This window comes from Herpailurus yagouaroundi, unplaced genomic scaffold (assembly GCF_014898765.1).
Source record: "Herpailurus yagouaroundi ecotype Mexico unplaced genomic scaffold, PumYag 197, whole genome shotgun sequence".
NCBI lineage: Eukaryota > Metazoa > Chordata > Mammalia > Carnivora > Felidae > Herpailurus > Herpailurus yagouaroundi.
Genome location: NW_024412428.1, coordinates 25,736,315 through 25,757,398, shown reverse-complemented (window position 1 = coordinate 25,757,398; position 21,084 = coordinate 25,736,315). Strand labels below are relative to the sequence as shown.

Here is a 21,084-nt window from a genome sequence, read left to right as displayed (position 1 = left end):
ACTTGTACTGAAATGTTGAGAGTAATCTAAAAACAAACAAACAAAAACTCTCAGAATTGCACACTCAAAATATATACTTACATTAGGGGTGAGCCAAAAAAAAAAAAATACTTAGGAGTTATTGAGGTGAGCAATAAAAAAACAATTTATGTAACAAATTTGGTCCTTTTCCTAATCAAGAAGCCAAAATTAAATAGAAAATAAGATGATGCTCAAAAGCATAGCCAATAAATATACTCCATTTTTCACTGAAAATTTATAAGTTTACAATCTACATATAAATACCTTCCTTCCTAGTAGAGCCTGCGTGTCATATAATACATTTCCAAGAATTCAAAAGAGGTGTTGAATCTTCTAGCATAACCTCTTCTTCATTACAGGTAACCTGACATTTTTAGTGGGCTCAGTGGAAAAGACAATGAAAATTTTCCAATGCCGATATATACTACAGACCTATTAAGAAACTATACTACGTGAAGACAAATTAATACATTTAAACAATGGTTTGGAATTTAGACTACTTAATTAGAAAATGTGCATAAAATGTCCTTATTCAGACTGTCCTATATCCACCACCAACACAAAGAGTTCAGAGGACAAAGGTGACTGCTAGAAGGTGATTATTGATTTTTGTTTTTAATGCACTGAACTTTACAACTAAAATACCATGGCTCTAGTTTATATGAAAAGTGGAAGTGGAGCTAATTATTTTTAGAAATCTGATAGCCATTACAAGACTGTTTTTAATGACTTTCCAAAGACATTATTAAAAAAACACGAGTTCATTAAGTCACATTTTCCATGAAGAAAAAAAGGGCTTATATTAGAAAATGTACAGAATCCTACCAACTTAGAAAAAAAGACTACATCCTTAAAATGTTTAAATAAAAATTGCTTATGAAAAAGTTACTGAGTCCTTATAATTAAAACTTTAAAATTCTAGGAAGTACTTAACAAGCTATTTTACACAGATATATTTTAATCAGTGTGATAATAGTGCCTGACTTTTAACTGTTAAATAAATATCAAGGTTATTATCTGCTTTCAAAGGACTACTACAAATTTTACTGAGAAAATAAATGCCGTTGTACCTTTAGCAAAGGAGCATTTCATACGTTTCTAAGATGCCAAAGGTAATTAGTTCTCTATTAATTCAAACATATCCATTTCTCAAAATGAACTTATCAGTACCTCAGCAAGAAGAAAAAAGTTCTATACTTCAGTGTACTTTTCACTCTACAAAAGGACATGTACAACCAATCTGACTGGATGGGAATAGTCTGTTGTCCAGCAATATGCTTTGGCACCACCTAATTTTGAGAATAGAAATGCACACTAAGCTCAAAACTGCCACCAAACTCTTCTAAAGAACACGAAGCAATTCAAGCAAGAAAAACAAAAAGAGCTAGAATGTACGTTATTTCAAAACAATGACTCACAGTTAATGAGTATTTTAAGTGATTGCAAAAGACTGAAGTGATTAGTTTATTCCCTTGCTACCAAATGCCAGGTTGCCAGGAGTGATTATTATTTAGAACCTAGGAAAACAGCCCCTAAAATTACAGAAAGGTTTTTTGATAGATTTTTTAAACTTTCCTTCAAGAACATCCAATGTTTGGGGCGCCTGGGTGGCGCAGTGGGTTAAGCATCCGACTTCAGCCAGGTCACCGTGAGTTCAAGCCCCGCGTCGGGCTCTGGGCTGATGGCTCAGAGCCTGGAGCCTGTTTCCGATTCTGTGTCTCCCTCTCTCTCTGACCCTCCCCCGTTCATGCTCTGTCTCTCTCTGTCCCAAAAATAAATAAACGTTGAAAAAAAAAATTAAAAAAAAAAAAAAAGAACATCCAATGTTAAGTGGCAAACTGAGTCTTTCCATGATAAATTTCTCTAATATGAAGAATAAACTGAATCAAGATAAAAAATTAAATGTTATGGAAACGACCTTTTCAACCTCCTATAGGAATAGTGCAGAGGAGAGGTCCTCAAGCGAGGAATGAAAACACAAATGCTGACAGTGGTTAATCTCCCTGTAGGAAACAAAAGCATGAGGAAAAAAAAGAAAGGATAAATTAATGAAATGAAGAGCTAGCTAAACAAACAAGCAATGATTCACTACACATCACCCTAAATTTAAAAATTCTTGTGATGTTCTTAAACTAAAATTATCACTAAATATTCCTTCCCAGATACAATCACAAGTCAGAATCATTTGAGAGTTCAGAAAGTCATCAAACCTATACTTAAAGCCAAATCACAACTACCTTGAATATTTATCTTTAAAGTCAGAAACAAATCTAATGTTTGTTTTGGAAGGCCTGAAGAGTGGAACCACTATTAAGTGCCAATTATTTTCATAATGTATCAGAATCTAGAAATAGATTCCAGAATTTTTTTCCTTCAATAACATTTATTTTACCATCATAGAAATGTAGGGGGCTGGGAGAAAATGTTACAATTCAAGTTAATTCAGCTTTTATAGGAAATTCTTTCGATAATATTGTAAGCTTATCTTTCATTAGATTACTTTCTTTTTCCTTAGTGAAGGAAAAATAAAATTGGTATCTTAAGAATCAATTAATGATGGGTATAAGCCAGTTAACTGTGCTAAGCACTGGCAAATGATAAACAAAAGCAAACAAGATCCTTGGCCTCTTGGGGTCTTTTAGCTGGAGGGGGAAAATGGCACATAAAAATGTAAAACCATGACTATAAGCAATGAAACAGTAGGTACACAGGTCACTGTGAGAGCAAATAGATGATCTAACCTCAGAACATCAGAGGAGGTATTCCTGACATAAGAAAATGACCACTGAGCTGAGACATGAAGGATGAGAAAGAAAAACACCATGTGGCCAAAGGTGAGACGGGACAGATAAATAGGAACTCGTCTTTCGGGGTTTCACAAATTATAATATAAGGGATTTGTGTCCCTATCCTTCCCATAGATCTTAAGAGCAATAGGAAGTCAAATGAGTGTTTTAATTAAAGGGATAATATCATTAAATTTGTGTCTTAAGAAAACATCACGCTGGCATACTGTGGCAACTGAATTCAATTAGTGCAAGGGTATATACAAGGAAACAACTTAGAAATGTTGTTAGGAAATTATTTCAAGTTAGGAAATAATGGACTGAGCCAGAGTAGTGGAAACAGGAAAACAGGTTGTTGAGATATTTTAGACACAAAATAAGACTGGATGATGGGCTGGTGTAATATTCGCTAAAATGGGGAAAGGTAAAGGAAGCCCACATTTGGGGGGGGGGGCGAGATCATAAATTCATAAAACATGTTTGAAGTGCTCTCGGAGCACATGCAAAGAGATGCCAAACAGGTATTTGGTCTATAAAGTTGGGCCAGTGTTATTAAACTTGAATCATCATTATAAAGGTGATGAATCTGCAATATGGATACAGACGCCCGAAGAATTGAAATCATGACCAACCTTAGCAATTCCAATGTATAAAATAAAACCTCGGTAGAGTGGGAATAGTCTGCAAATGAGACTGAGAACCACCAAAAAAGATACAAGGAAATCAGAAGTGACCCACAGAACCAAAATGTCAAAAAAGAATGACATCAGTTGCTTTGAACGCTTCTGACAAGATAGGAAAATTGTCCATTTGATTTGGTGATGAGTATTATTATTATCAATAGTATTATCAGTATTATTTCAATGAAGTTATTAAGAGGTAGAAACAAGCCCAGAGTGGGTTGAGAAGGCTGCAATGTTGGAAGAAATCAATGGACAGAATGTTATAGTCAGTTTTGGGTACATAGATGATGGGAGGGCAGGGCAGCAGCTACAGTTACCTATTTTTTTTATTTGGAGATAGATTTTTATTTATGTTTATAGGCATATAAGAAGGATCTAGTTGAAAGGAAGCAGGTGAATATGAAAATAAAGAAGGGATAACAAAATGTTAGGACATCTAAGAAAGCAGAGGTGGTATGATGTAGCACACAGGAGGGAGAGAAAAGGATGAGGGTGGCAAAGGCACGTTTTATGTCTGTCATCAGGGAGAGTGAAGCCTCTCTTTCTCTGTACAATAGGAAGTGAGGGATCTGTGGAGAAAAGCTACATGTTACTCAATGTAAGTATATCCTAATGTAATAAAATCTTACTTAAATGAGGTCTTTACACAACAACAGAAACACTTGCATTTATTGCGGGACGGGACACATAGTAAATGCTATATATATATATGTCCATTTAATCCTCAAAACAATGCTGTAAGTTCATTAGCTCCTTCACAGATGAGGAGCCTAAAGCACAGGGAGGTTCAATGATGTGCTGAGGTAAATGGCAGCACTGCGTCCTCAAAAGCGAACACTGACTCTACAGCCAATGCTCCAACAATGTGCCACCCGGCCTCCTGGTGGGCATGAGACCGCCTCTACGCACCCACACTGTCCCTACAGAATGGTGGGTTCTTCAGACACATAAGGTCCTAAGTCTCGGACTGCTGGGATGAGAGTTCTGTTGACCCCCACATTAGCAAATAATAAAAATATGAATTTATGGCTAAGAAGCCTAGGCAGTTAAGACTTCATAAACTGACCTTTGTAATCACCAGTTCACACTAGTGAGAAAGAATCCCAAAGATTTCTTTTTAAATCTTTCATCTCTTATTTTCTGGGACAACTATCCAATAGGACCGAAGTGGCATTACAATTCATCTATTTATGTGTGGATGTCCCTCACTAGATTTGGGCATTTCAAAGGCTGCCTAGGTCTACTCCATTAAAATATTTGTTCAGTGTCCACTATGTGGAAACCACTGTGCCAGGTGCTAAAAAACAACATAAACAAGAGAGCCACAATCTCTGGTCACTGGAAGTCAACTAACAGACAATATATGCTTTTAAATTGAGAAAAATACTAGGAAGAAATCAATGTAAGAATGAAAGGCGAGATGTAGAACTGAATGTTTATAATATAGTAGCTAGAGAAGGCATCTCTGAAAACATTTAAGCTGAGACCTAAAAGCTGGAAAAGGGATATTCCATTACTACAAATCTGCTAAGGTAGAAGATATATAATTTAAATAATTCAGAGACTAAATGAAATAAGCCCAAAGCTGTCTGGAGAGCAAAAGCAAGGGTAAAATTGAGGAAGAGTCAGGTCAAGATCACTTAGGGCCTAATAGGCCATGATAAAGAATTTGGATTTCATTGTTTTTACAATAGAAAGCAATTAGTATTGAGCAGAAAACAGACACAATTTTATTTATGCTTTAAAATTATAACTCATAGACAGATGCCGAGGCCAAACAATAAGGCAGGGAGACCTGTAGCAGTTCAGGCGAGAGGTGATGGTGGCTTGGAGGAAAGGTTGGTAGATGGAAATGGTAAGATGTGGACAACTTTGAGAGAGACTTAGGAGTTAAGTCTGAGCTTTGAAAAGGGAGCAAAAGTAATTCAAAGGAGAAAACACCATCTCTTCAAATAATGGTGTTAAAACAACTGGACATCCACATGCAAAAAAAAAAAAAATTTTGAGTTAACTCAAAACTGATCGTCTAAATTTAAAACTCAAAACTGTAAAACTTCCACAAGATAACACAAGATCTAAATGATTATGGGTATGGCAATAAGTTTTTAGATACAACACCAAAAGCATGACCCACTAAAGAAAAAAAATGATGAAGTGGATTTCATTAAGGTTTAAAACTGCTCCTTTGCAAGAGACACTGTTAAGAGAACAAAGACAAGCCACAGACTAGCAGAAAATATTTGCAAAACACTTATCTGGGAAAGGACTAGTACCCAAAATATACAAAGGATTCTCAAAACACAGTAAGAAAACAGATTTTTAAAAGGGCAAAACATCCAGACAGACACCTGTCAAAGATGATATACAGATAGGTAAGAAGCTTATGAAAAGATACTTGGTATCATGTCACTAGGGAACTGCACATTAAAACAATGATGCCACCATACATCTGCCTATTAGAGTAGCTACGATCCCAAACACCAACAACACAAAACACTGACAAGAGTGTGGAGCGAAAGGAAGTCTCATTGACTGCTAGTGGGAGTGCAAAATGAACGGTTCGGCCACTGTGGAAGAGTTTGGTGGTTTCTCACAAAGCTAAGCATAGGCTTACCGAAAGACTCAAAAATCACACTACTAGGTATTTTTCCCAATGAGTTGAAAATGTATATCCATAAAAAACTTGCATATGAATGTTTACAGGACTTTACCCTTAAGTGCCAAAACTTGGAAGAAACCAAGATATAATTTGATAGGTGAAAAAATAAACTGCAGTAGAGTTATACAGTGCTAAAAAGAAATGTGCTATGAAGTCACAAAAAGGAAGAACATTAACTGCATATTGCAAAGTAAAGAAGCCACTAGAAAAGGCTACATACTGGTATGACTCTAACCATATGAAAGCCAAACTACAGACACAGGAAAAGTTCAGTAGTTGTCTGGGATTGGGATGGTGAAGGATAAAAAGGTGGACAAAAAAAAGGGGGGAGGGGGGACGGATTTTTAAGGGCAGTGAAACTCTTATGTAAGATGCCCTAATGGTGCATACAGGACATTAGGCACACTGAGTGAATCCTAACTTAAACTGTGGTCTTTAATGTATCAAAAGTGGTTTAGCTGCAAGAAATACACTAAATAACTGCAAGATATTAATTAGTAGGGAAAGGAGGAGGAGGAATCGATATAGATACTTTCTGTACCCTTTGGTCAATTCTTCTGTAAACTTAAAACTGCTGCAAATAGGGGCACCTGGCTGGCTCAGTTGATGGAGCATGTGACTCTTAACTGCAAGGTTTTGAGTTTGAGCCCATGTGGAATAGAGTTTACTTAAAAAAAAAAAAAAAAAACTGCTTGGGGCCCCTGGGTGGCTCAGTCAGTTGAGCGTCTGACTTCGGCTCAGGTTGTGATCTCACTATTCATGGGTTTGAGCCCCACGTCAGGCTTTGTGCTGACAGCTAGGAGCCTGGAGCCTGCTTCAGATTCTTTGTCTCCCTCTCTCTCTCTGTCCCTCCCCTGCTTGCACTGTCTCTCAAAAGTAAATGTTAAAAAAAATTTTTTTTAAAAACTGCTATATATAAAGTTTAAAAAGTCCAAAAAAGAAACAAGTGAGGTAACAAATAATGAAGAGACTGAATACGGGATGTAAGGAAGAGACCACTCCATGGTTTTTGACATAATGAGATAAACGATGGTGCCACACTGAGAAAAATAGCTCAGGATTGGACATTTTAATTTGCTTTAATTATCCAACTGAATATCAAGACTGGAGCTTTGAGGGCTAGAGGGGAGGGGGGAGATAAACATTTGGGGAGAGTTAACAAAGGTATTTAACCATGGTAATAGATAAGATCATCTAAGTGTAAAGGGAAAAGAGGTTAAGGGAAAAGCTCAAGGACTGAGCACTGAACTACTCTCCAGAGTGTATAAAAAAATAAGACCAGCAACAGCAACTAAAAAGTAAAGGCAGGGAGGGAAATCAGAAGTATATGCTGTTATGGAAGTCATAAAGAGGGTGTTTCAGAGGTAAAAGTGTTCAATTACACTGAATACTACTAAAAGGTCAAAACAGCGCAGGTTAAGTGCCCAGTGGATTTGGCAACAGGGAGGACTTGGGTGACCTTGACAAGAGCAGTCCTAGCAGTATTAGATGCAAAAGCCAGATTGGAACAGATTGAAAAGTAAATAAAATTTGAGAAACTGTAACATTATGAGCAGACAATTCTTGGTAATAAAAGTGAGAAGAGATTGCATAAGTTAAAGGGGGCGAAGATTAAGTAGTTTCCTCTTCTTAACATGATATATGACTGAATAACTAGACACAATAATGATCCAACAGAGAAGGAGCTTTGTTCATAAGAGAGAAATACTACAGCCACAAAGTCCTTGACAAGATATAAGAGATACATCCAGGCTCCAGAGGACAACAAAAAAAGCAAGATTTTGAAAAGAGGTGTACAAGTGTAGAAGCATCTTAGTATCACCAATGTTTGGGAGATGCATGAAATTTAGTACTAAATGATTCATTAAATGAATCAAATTAAATAATTATAATGGCTTAGAAGGCTCCTAGTAAAGCACCATTACTTGTGTAAGGACAAACCAAATTGAAGGCAAATTCAAACATTTAAAAATGCTCAGTGACTTCCAGTTTCCTTCCAACAAGTACAAGTTGTCACTTCCTGAACATACAACAAGAAAAAAGCTACACTGAAAATTAACAAATTCTCTTATATCCATCAGAGATCTAAGGTCACAGGATCAACTACCAGCCCCAAAACTGAAGAACTAGGCAAAATACAGATATCAGCAGCTTGCCAGGAGAAACCACCACTGAAGCCAGCCGGGTAGAAAAACATAAAAGGAATTGACTAACTGCTAGAGACTGAGGGCCCATGAACTTGAGACATTAAAATTTTCAGGAAATCAACTTTAAGGGGCCTGTTACATTTTCATGAGTCAGAAGCCCCATCACTTTCTCAAGGTAAAGAACAGAAACATCTCCTCTAGTTCTGGAAGCAGAAGGAAAAATAACCATTTTGAAGTACACCCAGAGCATATGGTTCTCCTTAACAAAGGGCTGCCCTCAAGGAAAACTATTTAACCAAAGCCTAACAAAGTGGAGAAAGAGAAATACCCAAATCAGGCCCTTTCTACCCTTTGCGTCTCATAAGGGGAAAGGTAGGGGGACGCTTGTGAAGGTGAAAGCCCACAGGAGAGTCCACTAAAAGATTGAGACCATTGACAGGACCACAAAGAACTTCTTCTATCCCCACACCTTACCCACCAAATCAACAAGGAATTACAACGGAAAGAAGGCTCTGATTCTATTTATAAAGGAATCTCTATGCAATCAGAGTGGACCTAAAAAAGCACACAAGAGGTAATTTCAGCCTGACATATACAGGTAGAGCAAACAGTAAACAGACTAACACCTAGTCAGATCAACATAAAACCTCACTATATGCCTAAGTTCCTTTTCCAAAACATCATGTCCAGCATTTAACAAAAAATTACAAGACACCCTAAAAGATTAAAAACCAACAACCAAAAAAAAAAAAAAAAAAACCAAAAACCACACAATATGAATATACAAAGCAAGCATCAGAACCAGGTTCAGATATGACAGATATGTTGGACTAATAGACCAACAATTTCATATAACCATTAACACGCTAAAAGCTTGAGTGGAAAAAGGAGAGAACATGAAAAAATGAATGGGTCATGTAACTCTAAGAGAGAATCAAAAGGAAGGGGCGCCTGGGTGGCGCAGTTGGTTAAGCGTCCGACTTCAGCCAGGTCACGATCTCGCGGTCTGTGGGTTCAAGCCCCGCGTCAGGCTCTGGGCTGATGGCTCAGAGCCTGGAGCCTGTTTCCGATTCTGTGTCTCCCTCTCTCTCTGCTCCTCCCCCGTTCATGCTCTTTCTTTTCTTTTTCTCCAAAAAATAAATAAACGTTAAAAAAAAAAATTAAAAAAAAAAAAAAAAGGAAATGCTAGGACTCAAAAAGAAAGTCAGAAATGGAGAATGAATTTTGTGGGCTCATAAGTGGACTGCACAAAGCCTAAGAATCCATGAGCTCAAAGATATGTCAACAGAAACCTCCTAACTGAAAAGGAGGGGGGAAAGGAAGATAATATACGAAAACTATGGGACAATTATAAAAGATGCAACATACGCACAATGGTTACACCAGGAGAAGAAGAGAGAAAGGAACTGAAGAAATATTTGAAAAAATAATGGCTGAGAACGTTCCAAAATTTATGAGACACTAAAACACAGATCAAGGAAGCTCAGAGAATATAAAACAGGATAAATCCCAAAATATCTACACTTAGGCATATCACAAACTGTAGAAAATCAAAGACAAAGGAAAAATCTTGAAAGAAGCCAGAGGTAGGAGTAGGAGAGAAGAAATCTTACCTACAGAGGAATAAATCATACAAACAAGAAGAGGAAGTAAAGCAGAACATTTAAAGTGTTGAAAGGGGAAAAAAACCCTACCAATCTAGAATTCTGAATACAGCAAAACTATTCTTCAAAATTAAAGAAGAAAAAGCAACTTTTGTCACCAGTGGACCAGCCTTGAAAGAAATGCTAAAATAAGTTCTCCAGAGAAAAGAAAGATTATATAGGTCATGGGTCTACACAATTTTATTGTGGAAGAGCACCAGAGAAGTGATTATAAAAGGCAAAACAAAACCTTTTATTTTTAAAATTCTAAATTGATGTTAACACTGTTTGTTCAAGATGACAGCAACAATATTTTGGTTGATTATAGCTTATGGAAAAGTGAAACAAAGAACAGCAATGTTATAAGGGATAGGAGAGAAAAAGCAGGAATACTCTATTATATGATATCTGCACTACCCATGAAATGGTTATGTATTAGTTGAAGATAGACGACTGTAAATGTATACTGCAAACTCTGAGGCAACAACTAAAAAAAGTTTTAGAAGTATGCTAAGACGAGAAAAAATGGAATTAGTACTCAAGATCAGAAAAAATTAAAAAAGGGGGGAAACGCAAAATAAATTTTAAAAGAACAAAGGCAATGAAAAGTTATAAACAACATATTAATCCAACTATATCAAGAATTGCTTTACATGTAAGTGGCTGAAATATATCAGTTAAAAGACAGAGACTATCAAGTGGATAATAAAAAGAAGACCCAACTACATGTTGTCTATAAGAAATTCACTTTAAATATAAAGATACATGTAGATTAAAAGTAAAAGGATGAAGAAATTATACCATGACAACACTTGAAGCTACACTAGCTTCATTAAGTTTAGAAAATGTAGACTTCAGAACAAGAAAAAGATCTCAGGGATAAAGAGGGTCATTACTTAATGAAAGGGTTAATTCTCCATGAAGACATAACAAGCCTTACTACACACTTGCCTAACAATAGAGCATCAAAAATATATGAGACAAAAACTGACAGAACTGAGAAAATGATTAATCAATCCACTATTATACTTAAAGACTTCAACACTGCTCTATCAGTAATTGACAGATCCAGCAGATAGAAAATTTGTAAGGGCACAGTTGAACTGAAAAACACCAATCAACTGTATCTAAGTGATACCTAAAGAATACTTCATCCAACAACAAAATATGCCTCAAGCTCACGTGGAATTTTCACCATGATTAAGGGCCATAAAACACATCATACAAAATTTAAAAGAGTAGAAATCACAGTAAGTATGATCTCAAACCACAGTGGAATTAAACTAAAAGTCAGTAACAAATATTTACAGGTAGATAGAAATCCCAAAATACTTGGGAGATTAAACATACTTCTAAAAAACACAGTGGTGTAAAAAAGATTTCAAGAAGAATTTTTAAATATTTCAAACTACAAGAATATAACTTATCAAAACAGTGGGATAGCACAAAACAGTGCTTAGAAAGAAGAGCAATATAAACCTAAGGCAAGCAGAGTACAAATTAGAGAAGAAATCAGTGAAACTGAAAATTAAAAAACACAAAACCAAAATCTGGCTGTTTTACCAATAAAATTGATAAATCTCTGGCCAGGCTAACAAATAAAAGGAGACACAACTAATGTTACAAATGAAAGAGGGGCCATTACTGCCAGTCTCTTGGACATTAAAAAGATAATAAGGAATATTATGAATAGTTCTATCACCACAAATTTGAAAACTTAAATGAAATGGACCAATTCCTTAAAAGACACATCTACTGAAACTTACATAGGAAGAAATAAACTGAATAGGTTATCTGTATTTTAAAAAACTAAGTAATTAATAACCTTCACAAACAGAAAGCACCAAGCCGATGGCTTCATTGGTGAATTCTACCAAATATTTAATGAAATGATACCAACTTTCTGCAATCTCTTTCAGAAAGTAGAAAGAGAAGGAACAATTCCTCATTCTATGAGGCAAATCTAGTATCGAAATCAGACAAAGGCATTACAAGAAAGGAAAATTACAGATCAATAGTTCTCATTAACACTGATACAAAAGTATTTAGCAAAACCCAAAGATGTGTAGGACACAAAAGTAAATCCTAACGATGTATCAGTATCAGTTCATTAATTGAAACAAATGTGCCACACAACAGTAAGGGGTTAATACGAAGGTAAACTATGGGAGGAAAAATGGGGTATATGGTTGGAAGTGGGGGTCTCTACTTTCTGGTCAACTGCTCTATAAAACCAAAACTACTCTTTAAATACAATTTGAAAATGCATACTAAGTAAAAACATCCCTGTTATCTACTTTAAACACTGAGCTTCTATAAGAAAAATGTTCCTGGGAATATGCATTCATTTTGGCAAAGATATTGGTAATCAATGGTGCGGAATTCTTTATATTTTGATAGATCTTTCAAATGCCATCTTTGTTGCTTACTGAGTATATGCCCTTGGGCAAGTTTTGAAACCTCTGGTATTATTTTTGTGTGTAAAATGAAAAACATTCCCTTTCTCACAGGTCACAGGTCAGCTGGATTAAATTAGGTAAACATACATAAAGCAGCTGGCCAAAGCTGCACACAGGAGGCATGTGTTTGTTCTTTTCTTTCTCCCTCGCCCTAAAATTCTAATTTACGTAGGGTAATATACCCTATTTCAACCCTGAAACATTCTATGTCTTCCAGGAGCTCAATTTTAAAATTGGGGGGTAAAAGGCTAAATATTTAATTGGTAACTTAAAATGCTGTTACGCTACAATAACACTGCTGTAGTAGAGTATTCGCACTATGTTTCAAGAGGCAACATAAGACTATGCCTTCATTAGAATTTAGGCCACATTCTCAGATTTCCAAGACTGCTACTTCACCATCTTCTCTGCTATTTGGGATCTATCCCTAACCTTTCCACTGAAGAATTGCTTTTTGTTTCTAATTTTAATGATGTTACTAAACACCAGTTGATTTTCTTCTCATGGTCAGTCATGTGTCAACAGTTTAGCTCCAACAGGCCTGGTTACCCTTAAATTATCAAGAACCACCTGAAAAGTAACATTTCACATTATACAAGTCATTTAAAATGGTCATTCTAGTTCATCTGAGCCAGAACTAAGCAAGCAAATACAAAATGGAAGACTGTACTTTTTAAACTATGATTTCTTAAAGTTTTAGCCATTACGATAATATTTTTTCTTTCCCGCTGAACTGCACACATTTGCCTGTACCTAAAGACTACTAGCCTAATTTTTAGACACCAAGTATTCTGCATATCACTATAGAACGTTTTTGTGCAAGAGAACCTCAACATGCATAAAATTAAGCACCTTACTGGACAGATATAGAAGGATAAACAAAGTGGCCATGAGTATTCTATAGCCAGTCTGAGCACATCTGTACTGTGTTGGCTCAGTGTCACACATTAAGAAAAACAATGATAAACTGAAGCATGTTCATGGAAGATCTACAAAACCTTCAAGGATTTCACAACTATTTTACATGAATAAGAACAAGAAAATGGAGGTGCTTAAATCTATTTACAAACAAAAACAAACAAAAAAATGGGCTTGAAATTAATGGGGATGTAACAGCCATCTTAAAATACCTGAAGGCTGTCATGTTTGAAGGAAATCAGACTTGCACTATGTTGTCCAGAACTAGGATCAACATGAGAAGGCGGCAGAATACAGATCTCTGAGCTTGCAGTCAAGAGATCGGAGTCCTACAATTGTTTATCAATTGTGTGATGTTAGAAATATAGGAGATATTCCTGGGTATACGCTACTTTGTATGTAAAATGAGGGTGCTAAAATAGATTACCGTCTATGGTAATTTTCAAATAAAATATGCCAAGGAAGCAAATCTTGGATCCACTTCTTACCATTAAAGCATCCTGAATACGAAATCAGCTACCTCATGAAGTAGTGAGTTCTATCACTAGTTCATATCAACATTATCATTTGCTCTACATATAAAGGTGAAAGTGGAACAGACAGCAAACTATTGTCCACAAACTAGTGTTCTTATAATAAGAATTAAAGGATAGGGTGAAAGATTATTGTGGTTTCTATGTTACCATCTATTGAATAAATTATACTATTATTTCTAGGGAAGAACACCTAAATCATTTTTTCAGGTCATTTGTATTGAACATTTCATTTTCCTTTGATTCTAGATACACTAAATACTATATGCTAACACTTTACTCCGAACCTACTTATTATTCCTCAGAGAATAGTAGCCTAACTTTCTTCTCTAAATGATTTTATACACTAGCCCTTCAATATTATTTTTTAATCCTTATAGAACAAATTCCCCTAAGTTACAGTATAAATGAATGTTTATAAGACTCAAATTAATTTCTCAAACCAAGTAAAAATTATTCAGTACAACAGTTTTCTAAGTTCTAGATATCATTTAATAAAAATGGGCAAAATGAAGCCAGGCAACAATCTCATGGAATATGTACTCAACTTTCCATACAAAGTATATTTTAATAGCACTCAAAGCTTAAGAAATGGTAAATCAAAACTGGATGATAAACACTAAGAGACCACAAGTAAAAGATAGCTTAAAATATAGGAGGCTAAGTACACCAAAGGTACAATGTCTATAGATGTATCTAAATGCGCTCCAAAGTCATATAAAAACAATCTGTGGCTTATCCTTTTTTTTCTGGGAGAAGTTTATTTAAAAAATTATTTTCCTAATTCTACACCTGTCTGAAAATCCAAGGATATCCCATCAGACATCACATTGAACACATTCTTTGAACATTTTTCTACCTATACCATACCTTACCTCTTGAGTAGAGATCCCTTTGATCATAATTCCTGAAAACTCCGATGTATACTTTGAAGTTCCCTAACATTTTTACTGCAGTAATCTAATTACCTTAGATGATATTTATTGTTAAAAAATTTTAGAGCATCTTTGTGCTTATTTTTGAAAACAAAAATCTTTCACATTTTAGGACTAAATTAATATGTAATCTTTTTAATGGGAAATAAAAATACCTGAATAAAAAGAAAACAAGAAATTACATGGGACATCTAACCAATGGACATTTTACTCAATTGTTTCAATATAGCAAAATAAGATCTGAGCTTGTATTTACAATACTGCAAGGTCAGTACTTTGCCAGTCACACTGCTTATGTGACGTTTACTTTTTTTAAACAAAAGCTATTTTTTAAAGTCTCCTCACTAATGAACAAACATCAAAATTTTACACTACAGTTAATCCAATCAATGATGGTGAAACAAGCCTATGTTCTCAACCTTGAAGATACAAAGATAAACCATGTTTAACATTCTGTAATACTTTTATTTTGAAGACCATGTAGGGAAGCATCCATGTAGTAAGAATTTAAAGTATTTAAAACTCCCATTTCACCATTACTTTTATAGTATGGTATAGTATAGAAGTTTCTGGTACAGTCTTTTTATTTAAAACTCCACAACCCACTCTTTATACACATATAGTTATGGCTGATAATTTTTTTGTATTCAAGTAAAAAATATAGCCTTCCATTGTTTTAATGGCTTTAATTCTAAAAACAAAATTTTATCCACAGAATCTTAACTCTTTTCACTCCCTTTTCCAAACTTACCAGACTAATAAAGCCAAGAATTTTTAGTTTCCTCCTACCCCACAAACACAGTAACTATTCTAAATCATAATTTCCTTTTTCTTTATTTTTTCAGAGTATAATTTCTTTGGGGAGCCAAACTGTTTCATTTTAATCCACAAGTTGTCATTAATTCAACTTTTATTTCTTGCCTAGGACACCATCACAATGTTCATTTTTAATTTTTAGAGTCCACTTCTTATGTAAGTTTTCTTCAAATCAAAAGGGAAAAACCCTCTTGCTTCTAGCAGACTCTGCATAGAAAAGGTAAATTGTTCCAGTGGCTTCAAATAAGTTTATGTAAGCTATAAAGAATCCCAAAAACCAAGCTTTACCCTTTTCCATGTTGTCTTGATAAGGTTAAAAGCAAGAGACTCTTAAATAAGGTTTCTCCTTCTACAATTATTTGTTCAAACAGAACATTAAAACATTTTTCTTTCTCCTGTTAACAGCTCTTGTGAATTGGATAGTTCTCCAATCAGCCATTATTTCCAAATGTTCTTTTCCTGGGTTGAGAATTTGTCTTTTATATGCTATTTTGTAAGGGATTATATTTTGATCAATCTCACTTCAAAAAACTTGACCATATTATTCCTGATATTTACAATATTTACTCGAGAGTTTTAATGGTTTGTAAAATGGACACACAAAAACGGTATCTTAAAAAAAAAAAAATCCAATTCTGAAAACAAAGATGAAGCTTATCAGGAAAATGAGAAAAAAGACTAAATAGATCACCTATTTCATACATTTGGGACTGGATGACCCAATGAAGAATCATTTTAATTTAATAGTTTTTAAAAAATTTTTTTTCCAAAAAGGTTAACATACACAGGAAGAGGATATATATTCAGAAATACTTAGAGAAAGACACATAAAATTAAAATACACTTAAAAATACTGTTGTAGTTTTCATTTTCTACTCCTGAAACAAAAATAAGCCATTTATCAGTAAGTGCATTTTTTTCATGGAGAAAATATTTATTAGTTTTCAAATGATCACATAGTACAAATATTACACAATTAGTCATTCTAGGAAAAAAATTAGCTTATACTAATAATCATAAAATAAACACTGAAAAATATAGGATTGCATAGTGACACGAAATATTGAAAAATCTGAAAGGAAAATGTATCAAAATAAAAGTTTAAACAAATCAGTTCACATTAATATACAAAAAGTTTCACTTTAAAATAGCTTTTAGTGGCATGAGGTGAATTAAATGCACTTACATTACTTTTGCACACTTTAAGGAACAGAGCTAAAATTTAATCAAAGCATGAGGTTAAGAGATTAAATCACTTTTCATCTTTAAAACTGAAACAAAAGGCTAATCGCACAGGCCATAAACTGGTTGGTACTGTGGTTCCAAGAGTTCAACTAACTTAATTTCCAAGCAAATTTCACTTTCAGTTCCCCTCAGTTCTTTCTAAAATGTTGGGTAGTTATTTTTTAATTTATAGGTGTCTGTGAAGACTCTTATCCAAATTTAACAAAACAAATCAAGTATACAAAGCTATAATCGTTTATGGGAATTCAGAGCTCCCTACGGAAATTTTAGTTCAAACTGATCTTTTAAACCTTTAAGTACTATACAAAAATTCGTAACTAATGGGGGGAAAAAAGGTCTCATAGAAAGAGAGGCGACACGCCAGGTATAACTTAGCAAATGTGGCTCCTAAGACCTTCAAGATCATTTTAGATGCTTCCATATTAATAACTCGAGGATTCTTATTCCTAAACTTTATACCAAATAAAACAAACTGGCAGCATCAGGTAGCTTTTAAAAACTTCTTTAATAGCTTTTGACTGATCAGTTAATAGATGCCAAAGAGAAAAACAGAAACATTTTGATAACTACTTCCGTTTGGATCAAATGTTTTGCAACACTTATTCACATGTGGAGACTTATGCCCATACTACTAACTGCCTGTGCTTTCTACATGCGTCTTTGTTTCAGTATCGTTCAAACTTTAAAATGCCTTCAATGCAGAACAATACCTCAAATTTAACAGGTATTTACTACTTTAGAAGACCGAACAAGCTACTCTGATCTCAAAAGATGTCTCCTCTACTTCTATACTGGAATCTTTGTTGACTTGACAAATAAGAAGGCTCAAGAGCAGAAAAAGATAAGCTAAAAGAGTGTATCCTAATAATAAAAGCAATTTGGAAATAGTTAAGAAGTTCACCTTTTTATTTACTAGTTCCTTTCAGTGCCAGGCAACAAAAAATAATTTTGTAAGTTTTCTGGATCTCCTATACTACTAAAAACAAAAAATTTGCCTGCTTCATTAAGGTGATTTTCAATCCCACAAATCTTTCAAGTGAAACAGAGAGCTGCTTTTAAAAGAAAGGAGTCTCTCATACTTTCTCTATTTCAGTCTTCTGAATAGAAAGGAATATTTGCATGGCCATGTAAAACTCCAATCTGAAAAAATTATTTCATTATTTGAGCCTTTCCGTTTCCAGACCAAGAGTACACGAGAGTAAATCTTAAAGTTTATAAATGACAAGATCAGGTGGCTCTCTCATCCTTGTGTCTTCTAGATATATTGCGTGGCTCCGTTCACCACTGCCTTCCAAACTGCAGGTGCTGCATGTGTGACAGATATCATCCATGAAGGCTCTGCTAGAAGAGTTCCTTTTGCTGAAGAAGTATGATGTTTACCAGTTGAAAGAAATCTGGGCAATTAGAGAACAAATAAACCGGTCTCCCATTATCAAGATACCTGGAGTCACAGAAGGAATCCACCAAGGAAAAATGAAAACTTGCCAAAGACACCAAAGTCATGTTCTACCCATTGTAGATGATAAGAACTTCCTGGAATCAAATCCTACCCTTGGCATCAAAGAAACTAAGAGAAAACCATCTTAATGCCATGGGAAACATCTAGGACAAGGCTCTTTTGCCACAAATAACATTATTCCTAGGGACTGGAAAACTACTTATGAGTATGTATTTAACATAGCTTTCAGGGATAATATATCCTGAAACTTATATTCATTCACATTTATCTCATTAAAGAATGAAGCCTCAATTTGACAGTAAAACCATAATGGTACTATCATTGTATCTTCTAAAAGATCTAATTAATATGAAGTCCTAAAGTTTGAGGTAGGAAAAAGACCAAAAAGTTCTCTCTAACAGGGTAGGATAACACCTGGACATCAGACTTGTGCAAATTAGAAGAGCTCAGATGTCCAGCTTGCCCAAAGATGAAATACAAAAACTTCTTTTTTACCTTCCGGTAATAAAAGAGCACTTAGAAGTCCACTAATACCATTAAACATTAAAATGGGCAAATATTCCTTTTAAAAATTCCTGTGGACTTAACACAGGCAGTCACCAAATCTAGTGCCCCAAATCATCCACTGCTTTAATTATCTGGAGAGAAAATTAAATTTTAGGCCTCTTTTCTGAATGGGCACTAGTTAGCATTCTCAAGAAAAAACAAACAGATTGCAGCCCCACTTGGTTCTTACATGAACCCAAGGAGTACACCAATAGAATTAAATGGGCAATGGACGGACACTCCAATCTATAAATAAACCCAAGTAAATAATGGAAAGCACCCACTTGTTTATTATCCTTTCCCACTCTCTCCAGAAGCTGGATATTCTGCCTCCAAGGGTTCAGTGGAGAAAGTGGACCCCTGACGTCAAAAGCTCTCCGTGGTCTTGGCTGTATCTGTGGTTCTAGGATCACTCCTTGCACCTCTGGTAGGAGAGAAGCACTGAAATAGAGAGCTGAATATAGATTTAAGAAAAAATTCTTATTAAGAAATTACATTCTCTGGTCATTTGAGTTTGCAATGACTTATCCTCAGGATAAAAAGGAGCTACCTTTGAGCTACCTTTGGGCACACTTTCTTTAGTGCCTTCTTAATTTGAATCTTTGAAACCTGTCACCACAAATGATTAATTCTTCAGTAACCTATTAAGAAGGGACCTATCTTGGTGTAAGCCATAACACACTCTGTGACAAACAACCCAACTTCAAGTGGAAGACCGAATCAAAAAATGATAAATTATGACTAGAACAAGAGCACAGCAGCACAGTTGTCTTAAAGGGACAGGGAAAGGAACTCGACCTCAGCTATATCAAAGGAGGAGTCCCAGTTAATTCTTCTGTCAAAGAGAAGAAGATGGATTGAAAAGGAGAAACAGAATAATCAAGCATATTAACAGGAACACTACTAAACTTTGGGAATTGTCTAAGAAGCTGAATTTGTTCTTGTTTTTAAGTCTTCAGTAATTTAAAGACTTAAACTACAGTCCCACATTATAGCAATACAAAGCTAAACCTAAATTTTATCAAGCTAGGACCACCATCACTGAAAAAGAGTTTTTCTTCAAGCACTCATATTTAAAAGTGGGAGGGCAGAATACTGTACATAGGTAATACAATCTAAAAATCTTTTTTAAATGTATGATCATTTGGTTTTGGGTCAAGAAGGACCAGGAAATAAATCATTAATGGCTACAATGCAGAAATTAAAGCAGTAAGATATACTCAAATAATAGATGATGACAAAGATACTGGAAAATAGTTTGCTTTATTATAGGAATAAGGTAAATAAGAGAAGGAAGTTCAAAGCACATAGCATCTGATCAAGGAAAAGCTGAAAGGAGAATAAGATAGGCAGATATGTATTTAAAGTTATAGGGACTGCAGGATAAATTTTAACAGTGGAAAACAGATCAATTATACTTTGTGGTACAGAGTGATATATCCCTATTAAATTTCAGATCTTCTTCTAACTAGAAAGGTGCTGCACATTCCTGTTGTATTGAACATAATCACACTATCCTATTTCATGGACATGTTATATTTGGGGATAAATTAAGAAAAAAACTGCTAATCAAGTAATTTTCTTTCTCATGCCACCTGGTTATCACAAGGGTTCCTTACCTGTTAGTGGAACGAGGACTGTGCTCTCTTGTTCTCTATCAATCAACCAACAAAGGTTATAGTCTCAGCACTAAGAAGGTAGCAACCAACCAAAGTTAGTGTTTTAATGCCTTCACTTCCTCCTGGCTCTGCCAGCCAGTTTGGAAATATACCAACACAGCTGAAAAGAAATCGTTATTCCATTACCTAACAACATTTAGACTCAATTTTTTTAAAAGCCTGAAGAAGAAAGAACAAGCTAACCCTTCTGCTTTAGGAATATATTCAATTCTGTACAAGTGAGAAATGAAAACAGTTTGGACTAAGAAAAGAAAATCTATGATTTAACCATCAAATCTGTGATTTCCAAAATGTAAAGAAGTGAAAAAAGAAATCTAGTAGAAGTCAACGGGGTGAAACTTCCATCTAGCAAGAGGTAGCAAATAAGTAAGTACGAGAGTACTTTACAAGCCTATGTGGCAGCTATTTTCTTATTTTAAGTTTCCAATAGATTTTAAATCCTCAGGTCTTTTATTTTTAAAGACTATATACTTTTTGACCAGTAGCTTACAACAGTATTTTACAGTATAATCACATTGAGGAGCTATATGAGGGACGATGATAGGAAGGAAGTAC

General features: G+C 34.9%; 1 protein-coding gene across 7 annotated transcripts in view; it reads right to left on the bottom strand.

Annotated features, from left to right (window-relative positions):
* Window positions 1–21,084, bottom strand: part of TSC22D1 (TSC22 domain family member 1) — a 136,007-nt gene that overhangs the window by 81,696 nt on the left and 33,227 nt on the right. For 2 of the 7 annotated variants that reach the window (XM_040448492.1, XM_040448496.1), the window contains exon 3: window positions 17,332–19,291. The exons of 1 other annotated variant lie outside the window; for it this stretch is intronic. In XM_040448492.1, the coding sequence (XP_040304426.1) occupies window positions 18,955–19,291 (337 nt within the window). In that variant the 3' untranslated portion in view covers window positions 17,332–18,954. Of the gene's footprint in view, window positions 1–17,331; window positions 19,305–21,084 lie in introns of those variants that run through there. 4 more of the 7 variants (XR_005782441.1, XR_005782440.1, XM_040448495.1 and 1 more) reach the window with 4 other exon arrangements.